This window comes from Alnus glutinosa, chromosome 12 (genome assembly GCF_958979055.1).
Source record: "Alnus glutinosa chromosome 12, dhAlnGlut1.1, whole genome shotgun sequence".
In the NCBI taxonomy this organism is placed as follows: Eukaryota; Viridiplantae; Streptophyta; class Magnoliopsida; order Fagales; family Betulaceae; genus Alnus; species Alnus glutinosa.
Genome location: NC_084897.1, coordinates 25,298,489 through 25,307,019, shown reverse-complemented (window position 1 = coordinate 25,307,019; position 8,531 = coordinate 25,298,489). Strand labels below are relative to the sequence as shown.

The 8,531-nt window shown below is 34.4% G+C and overlaps 1 protein-coding gene across 2 annotated transcripts; it reads right to left on the bottom strand.

Moving 5' to 3' along the window:
• Positions 1 to 303: 303 nt before the first annotated feature.
• LOC133852246 (GATA transcription factor 5) lies at positions 304 to 2,112 on the bottom strand. Of its 2 annotated transcripts, XM_062288960.1 has the most exons (4): positions 1,920 to 2,106; positions 1,773 to 1,841; positions 1,313 to 1,663; positions 304 to 1,219 (listed from the first exon to the last, which is right to left on the bottom strand). In XM_062288960.1, the coding sequence occupies exons 3-4, from the start codon at positions 1,649 to 1,651 to the stop codon at positions 557 to 559; spliced, it is 1,002 nt and encodes a 333-aa protein (XP_062144944.1). In that variant the 5' UTR covers positions 1,652 to 1,663; positions 1,773 to 1,841; positions 1,920 to 2,106; the 3' UTR covers positions 304 to 556. The 2 variants fall into 2 exon arrangements, with proteins under 2 accessions (XP_062144944.1, XP_062144943.1); XM_062288959.1 differs by having other exon boundaries at positions 1,773 to 2,112.
• Between the last annotated feature and the right edge of the window lie 6,419 nt (positions 2,113 to 8,531).

The window sequence follows — 8,531 nt, the reverse complement described above, 5'->3', positions numbered from 1 at the left end:
ATCGTTAGAATCGAAGAAGAAGAAGAGGGAGAGAGTAGAGGAGATAATCCAAGCGCACAAGGCTGACTCAGTTTGGAGTTTGGCGAAGCGTCCGCAGCAGAAAGTCCGAAGCATAAAAAAGGAACAAATTTGAATGGTGGGGATTGGAGGGGAGAGGGCGTAAACCTAACGCCACACCCACACATCTTTCACCCACTTCCTTTCATAATGTTTTTGCTTTCTAACGGCCAAACCAAATAAAAAAGATTGAAGTTTCAAACAAACCCAAGACCCAAATCCCTCTCAAACACACACAGCAATGGATTGTCTGAAACAGAAAATTCACTAAAAAAAATTAAAAAAAAAAAAAGAAAGAAAGAAAAAAGTACACATTAAAGTCTTCCTAACAAGTTACAGGCCTAAAAGACAACCTAACTCACCCACCACGGAAAAAATGTACACTAACTAGGGCCCGTTCGAACCGGGTTCACTCTCTGTCGTCCCCGGTTCCTTGTCCTATCTTCTCTGTTCCCTAACTCAATTGTTTTCTAACCAGATTTTTTTTTTTTTTTTTTTTTCAAAAACTGGAGGCAACCGTAGGAGCCAAACCGGAGTCGGTCGCGCCCAACTGATCCTTCTTGCGCCGCATCTCCAGCACTTTCCGGTGATGGTTGGAGTGGACCTCGCTCGAGAAAGTTGGGCTACAAGCGGGTCGATACTCTGGCAGGAGCCGGCCGGACTTGAACCGGACCCCGCAAGCGTTGCACAAGGTCTTAGGCCCGAGCGGACCGGTTCGCCACTGCGGGGTCTTCTGGACGCCGCAATGGCTGCACCGCCGAGGCGGCTGGGCCGGTGCCGAACCGGCCTCTGCCGCCGGTTTTTTCTTCTGCTTCTTCGCTGGCAGCTTGACCGGGTCCAAATTCTGGGCCATGTTGGCGTGGAGGAGCCACGCCGTCGAAGGGGACGAAGAAGAGGTTGAAGTGGTCGAACTCGAGGACGACTCGGTGAGCGAAGGGGACCCAAAAGACCAGACTCGGCCGCCGGTTCTGGTTCGCTTGCTTCTGGCCTTAGCCGGAACCGGAGTCTTGAAACACGTTCTTTCCGGCTGGGGTTCCGGTTCAGGCGCTACGATGGTCTTGGGCTTCTCAGTTGATATTCCGGTAGGGTAGGGTGCAGAGAATTCCGAGAAAGAATCCTCGACGAAATGGGAGAGCCATTCCAGGTCCGCTACATCATCGGCCTGTTGAATAAAGACGGTATCTTTGGTCAATAACTAACAAAAAAAGCCTTAAAAAACGGTTTTTTTACAGAGAGGGAAGGGGAAACGTGGTACCGGAACGCTGAGTACGGAGCCAAACTCGTCTTTGGCAGAGAAAGTGACGCTTTTTTTTATGTTGGAGTTTTCTTGGTCTTGTTGGGCGGAAACAGAGCCAAGGCCCTTATCTTCTTCTTTTTCTTCTTCCTCCTCCTCTTCTTCTTCTTCTACCGGCTCTTCTTTCACAAACCCATCTTCGTTAGACAAGTCAAGGAGTTCGTCCACGAAAAAGTCGTCACAAGCCGCGCCATTTTGCCCATTCACGGCCCACGAGTCATCCGAAACCGCTTGTGGGAACGATTTCACGGCCAAATCCTTCCTGAAACTGTGCTTCAGCGCGGCTTCCGCACATTCCATTTCCGTTTCAGCCTGAAAAACACGCACACACAAAACCCAAATGTTTAATTCAAAAATACACAACACAATCTTTGTCAAAACCCCAAAATTTCTTTCCACTTTCACAGCCCAAAACCAGTACCTGAACACGAGGATAGGTTGGGAAAGAAACAGAGGTGGTTGCAGAGGGAGGGATGGGAGAGGTAAAGGCCTGCAATTGGAAGAAAAAGGAGGGGTGGTGAGTTCGGTAAAGCATTGAATGAGGGCTGAAAGCGTCCGTGGACCTTACCAAAAGTGCCCGTTTCTCTATCTTAAATTTACTGCTTTTTTCTCTCTACTGTGTGTATATTTATACTTCGATAATAAGGCGTTGCTGTGAATCTAACGGTACAGGCTATTAAAAGTATTAATATCCAAAAAAAAAAAAAAAACTCTTTTAATCTTAAAATTAGGAGGGCTGCCTTGAATTTGAAGAATCGGGTCTTCCTGCAAGGCCAACTCGGACCACATCCACAGGCTTGAGACTACCCACCAAAATTATGAATCTTCCCATTTAAAAGATTTCGAATTTTTGAAAGAGATGTGTGAGGATTTGGTGCTTTCCGTCCTAGCAACAACTATGTCCGTGTTCCCCCCCCCAAAATAAAAATAAATAAATAAAAACCACAACAACTATGTTCGTGAATCGTGATGACCTAGAAACAGCCACCTTTCGCTTTTCTTTTTCCTCTACTTTTCTTTCTAGGGAACAATTTCAGTCATTATTTTTGACTGATTTACAGACTTGCCTAACCGCGTTGATCGCCGCTCATTTTGGATGTTCATTACTTTCGTCCTTTCACCAATCGGTTTAATGTTTAGGTCCTGTATCATGTTCAGAGCAATGCCAATGCTGTTTATTTAGTAAATTGTTATATTATTTTTATACAATTTGATGGTATAATAATGAAAATTGGCCTTAATTTAGCATTTGTAAAAAAGAAAAAAAAAATCAAAGATTAATTTTTATTGTTACGTTATTTTAGTGATATGACAATTTATTACATAATATTACACTAATTATTTTACGTGATAGTTCACATGAATTAAGCAACAAAAATGGTAACAAATAAATGTAATTATTTACTAAATGATGTTGTAAGTAATATGTGGACCTTTAAAAGGATTTATAATAATAATAATAAAAAAAAAAAAGTTATTGTACCTTAGCAACACTTTTTTTTATTATTATTATTATTATTTACTTTCTTATTGTTTTCTCCACGTGATTATTTACACTAAATTCTTTGCATTTTTAAAAGCTACTTTTTTATTTTAGTTAATAACATTTCAATATAATTTACATGCGAATATTTATTATTTTTCTATATCATTTAAATATTTTTTATTTTTTTTATTTTTCAAATATATGCTTGCTCTTTCATGAGAGAGAGAGAGAGAGAGAGAGAGAGAGAGATAATTTAAAATAAAAATAAAAATAAAAATAATAAAAGCACCAACTATAGAAAATGAGATGTGTTATAGACAGCTCATTCTTGAGGGGACAACAATATTGAATATTTCTAGAGTTTTGGTGAAAAGAAGATCGATTAATTTGTTGTCTTAGTTAATAATTTTCAAGTCCTATAATGTTCGTTAAAACCTTGACTATGGTCTCATATTTCTGTTTTCTTGGTCGTAATTCTCTAACCATCACCATCTACCAAGCCAGCATGGACATGTCAATGCTTGTCTAGAAAATTAGAAATAAGTTAAATAACTGATAAATGGAAAATGAAATGCTTGAAATTAAGGCCCGGTTTTAACGCCTATGATTTTCTCTTTTATATATATATATATATATATATATATATATATACTTAATTAATATTAAAATTAAGTTTGGCCACTCGTTCATGCACTCCTTTAACAAGAAATCATGATTTCGTCCCTAAGAAAACAAATTTCATTGCTAGAAACTTTTTGTTCAATATAGTCGGTCATCTTCCCCGCTTGCTTGCTTGGTTAAAAATTTTTAATTACCGTTTGGTCATGCCTATAACATGTAATTAGTCAATAATGGTTACTAACTTCTAACTTTTCTTATACCTAGTATATGTATTTTGGAATGGTAAAAATTGACTGTATTTATTTCAATCTAAAATTTTCACAGAATTCAATTTACCAAGTTAAAGCAGAGGACATTTCAAAGATTTTAACTGTTTTTTTGATAAGCATTGAGATGTTTAATGTTATAAATCGCACATTTATTTCAGCGTTATCACATCCTGTTGACGTGACAATGTCAATTTTATTAAGTTTTTTTAAAAAAATAAAAATAAAAATTCAAGAGTTGATTGATAGTGTCGCATTAACAGGGTAAGATAGTGATAAAATTCTTAGGAGAGCCGCCAACTCCAACTACCATCCATAAATGATCGATACTAAATGTAATAAAAGTATGATTTCTACTCTTTTGAAATTGCTATTAGTTTGAAATCAAATTATCATTTGCTAAAACGTTAAAAAAAGCTTAACACGACTGCGTATTGGAAAGTTGGTTATAAATGATATTTTCTAAAACATTTCTTGTCACTTTATTATATGTCTTTTTCTTTTTTAAATGAAAGAACCATTTGAATCCAAATGCAGCCATTCTGCTTGGGCCCAGCTATTATTCCCAAAATTCCAAGGAGCTTTGTCCAATAATTAAATTTACCTTGTTTTTGTCTCAAAAAGCTCTCTAGGTCCTAAATATTTAAGCAACCGACAATGGCCAGTTTATATCTATAATTAATAAATAAATAAATAAAAAGAAAAAAAAGAAGAAGAAGAAAGAAAGACAATGCCCAGTTGATATTATGAATAAAGTATTTTAAGAAAGCATTTATGCACCCAATCTATGGCAAATACAAAGTTCACAATAAACCCAAAAGAAAAAAAAAAAAAGTGAGATTTAAATCCTTTTTATCCTAGAAAATTGTTTAGGCATAAATTTGCCACTCTGGTATATTTATATGGCTATAACTTTCTTTTATAATCCCACTGCAGATGAGGATTCTGTATCTTGAATTGCCATATGGAGCAAGAAGAAACAACTCATAATTCCCTGGCTTATACAAATCCAACCTTATGTTTAAAATGGCAAGTGTCGTAATCACATTGCCACAAAAACCATGTCCCATATTGTTTACTGATATACTAGATACCCACTCCACCGGCTTCGAACCTCGAGTCTAACGTGCAAGCTCGAGAGCCCGTAGTTTGGGCCTGGTTAACTAAGCTGATTGGGAAATGGAAGCTAATATGTTAGTACTAATAATTGCATAAAAAATACCGAGTGAGGCACATAGAAAAACTATCCATGTCTTGTCCTAACTGCTAGCTAGCGTAGAACCTGTCACGGCATTAGTAACAACCATCACTTGCAAATATACTTTAATTCGCGCTACATCTGGTTAAGGTTGTAATTCGGTATCACGCCTAGATAGGGTCATACTCACTTAACAAATTACACTTGGCCAAGGTCGTACCTTTTTAGTGGAGACTACGCATAAGGAGAAGGCATGTGGTCATTTAAGGTACATTTACATTATTATTTCCAACACAAATATTCTAGCTCTTTCCTCTTTAGAGCCAAACACCCTTCACATTTATTAACTTACGCGATGGAAATTTTTCCCGTCGGTAATCCAAACGAATCTCCGATTATTTTACTTCTTATTATAGGTGTTTGCTGACAGAGTTTAACCGTGCGATCTAAAGCATCATGCCATCATCAATATCAAGCGGAAATAAATAAATATATATATTGGAAATTAACCATAGAGGAAACCCATAAACCATACCCGACAGACCAAATTTCTGAATTCCCTCGATACCCTTCATGTATCATAATGATCAAAGTCTGGGACAGGAGATGCCTTAGAAGCAAAGAGAGCAAAAGTCATATACAGACCAATGACATCGGGCCAGCTTTTGTCGCATGTATCACAACTGAAATGATTCCACTCCCCACCGGACAAATCTCGATAATCTAATTTGGTAAAGGGCAATTTAGGAAGCGAAAATTTCCTCAGTTTCATGCTAATCTATAAGCTTTATATTAATCATATTATAAGGCGGTAATTGCATACAAATGTTAAGAAGTTACTTTTTTTTATTATTATTATTTTTATGTTTCTTTAAAAATAATGTGATTTTGAAAATTATTATTAAGCTTATGATGAATTATTATTGAATTTTAATTAAGTTATGTCTCTAAAGATAGCTTAATTGGCTGTGGACCACGCTTCATGAAGTAGAGGTCACTAGATCGAATCTTCTTTCCACTTCTAGTATGGGCATGTAAAAAAAAAATATAAAATAATAATTTTAGAAGTCACATTATTCTTGATGAGACATAATAATAATTTTTAAAATAACTCAAACAATTTCGTTTAAAATATGTCATTTTTTATTTATTTTTTATTTTTTAAAAAAAAAAATGAAAAGGAAAAACAGATTTTTTATTTTTAATCATTACTACGTCGATAGGGAGCCAGAAGCCTCGCAAACTGTGATTTCAAAATTCAAAATTTAACATGCGAAAATAGCGATCGTACTCTTGACCGAGAATTAAATATTTAAAAATCCTCGAAGTTCCAGACATGTGGATCAACGTGACCTATCGGACTGAGACCAATAGTAACACAACACGTGAAAGGCAGAACCGGGGCGGCTGAAAACGACTCGGCTGCCGGCTCTTCCATGTTTTACCAGGTAAAAGTAAGAAAACAAGAACCGTCAAATATAGGAATCCGATATACGTATTTGACTATCTTTATGGCTTGGTATACATGTTTGGGCACGTAAAAACAAATAAAAAATAAATAAAGTCACTTAAAAGACATTATAATAGTCGGTGTAAAATAAATAAGATAAATAAGTGCAAATAATAGCTCTAGTTTTCCCTCCTTTTTTTTAAAAAAGAAAAAGAAAAAAAGAATAGCACTATTCTTTAAAAATTTGTTCTATTGTTTTATTTTGATTCTCTAAATTAGTTATGATAACTTTATTATGAAATTCTTAAATTTTCATTATTGTTTTATAATGATATCATATCAAATAGTTTTTTTTTTTTTTAAAAAAAAAAAAACTCTTAATTATTATTTATTAATGGGAAAAACCAAAGAAAAAATTGCAATTCTTGTAATTAGTCTAAATAACAAATTGCTCACTGTAATATCAAAATAAATTTAAAAATTCATGTGACCGGCCTATATATAAAATAAAATTAAAAAAATGAAAGATTCTCAATATAGTTTATTTTTACGTAAACTGTTGGTAACCGCTTGCCATAAACAAGTTGTGCAATTACTCAAAATTACTAATCGCGTAAAATTATATTATTATTGGTTATTATCTCTAATCACAAATTACTACCGTACCGTTTATACAGCTATGAGTGGAGCTACCTCCACCCCCTATGTCAAGTGGGTGAGAGGAGTCTTCACCTTGTTGTACAGGAGTGGATGAAGGCTGGTGGGCCCTCCACCATCCATCTCGTAGAGGGAGTGGAATCACTTTTATTAAATCTACATTTTTTTTATTTTTTATTTTTTGTGTTGGGTGTAATTTAATTACTAAATGGATTTATTTTTTAAAGAGTGAAAACCTATGAATTTATTTTTACTTAGTGATAAATAACTGATATGATAAGTTGTCCACTATTTCATTTGAAAAGGATGATTCAAATTTAAAGAAATATATATATATATATATATAAGAATTATAGATGATATTTCAAAAGGCAAAAAAGGAATAACTATTGGCAATCCTCCCATCTTGGGCACTTTGCGACGCATTCCCGGGAATGCCCTCGACATGAAACAAATTTTAAAATGAGTGTACGGTGAAAGGGGAGAGGAAAACAAACAGAAAGTACGGAAATGTCTGAAATTTCCAATGAAAGGCTTCTTCCTCCAGAAGGTGACCCTTTTGATACGGTTGGCTTATATATCAGAAATTCTCTAGGAAGCTCCCCTAAACAGTAATGTTATCAACGGGTCCTACCAACTCTTTTGAGAATTATTTTTATTTTTATTTTTTTATTTTTTAATAGGAAAATGCTATACATCTTCATTTTATTCCGGTACACTGACGTGGTAAAAAGATGTAATATTATAAATAATATTTTTATCTCATGACAATTACGTGATAGTCTCGATCTACCTCTAAATTTTTCTTTTTTAAACAAATTATGATTTAAGGACCGGTTGAAACTGTCACGTCACATAATGAGATAAAAATATGAAATATGATATTATTGTAAAAGAAAATTCAATGACTATTAAACCTTACCACGTCAGCATAGTGAAATAACAGTGACATTACTCTTTAACATTTCATACACAAGCAATGCTACATACTACATGTCTACATCCCATTGTCAAATAAATAAATAAAAGGTAATTATGCGCTAATGTAATAGTGCAATGTGGCATTGCTAAATTCAATCCAAAAAAAATATGTATATATTTACTTTGTCCTTTTAAACACCATGCATCTTCGTTTAACATGAAATTGTTAATTTGAATGTTATGATTTAAAGTTTATGTATATAACAATGTACATTATATTATATTATTTAAATTTTTTAAAAGATGTACCGATACCAACTTTATGTACACCATTAAGTACGCCAATTCTAAATCTTGACCATAAATAAACAAAATCATTTCATTTTAAATGGAGACATCGTGTCATGTTTAAAAGGGGTCATTCAAATTGTGATATCAATTTTCTTAACCATTATAGGTGGGTGGGTGGCCTAACAATCAGTTATTAAATCAGTGTGCGTAATGTTGGGTGATATGATTAAAAAAAAATGAATTATTATATTTTTTTTATAATGATTTAATGGTGAAATTAATGGTTATTA

What these genes read in the sequence shown, in the direction of transcription:
- LOC133852246 (XM_062288959.1), bottom strand. Translation starts at nt 1,886, where the DNA reads ATGCTTTACCGAACTCACCACCCCTCCTTTTTCTTCCAATTGCAGGCC. An exon ending in CAACCTATCCTCGTGTTCAG is followed by an intron (nt 1,664 to 1,772) that starts GTACTGGTTTTG and finishes CGTGTTTTTCAG; the next exon opens with GCTGAAACGGAAATGGAATG. An exon ending in GCTCCGTACTCAGCGTTCCG is followed by an intron (nt 1,220 to 1,312) that starts GTACCACGTTTC and finishes TTTATTCAACAG; the next exon opens with GCCGATGATGTAGCGGACCT.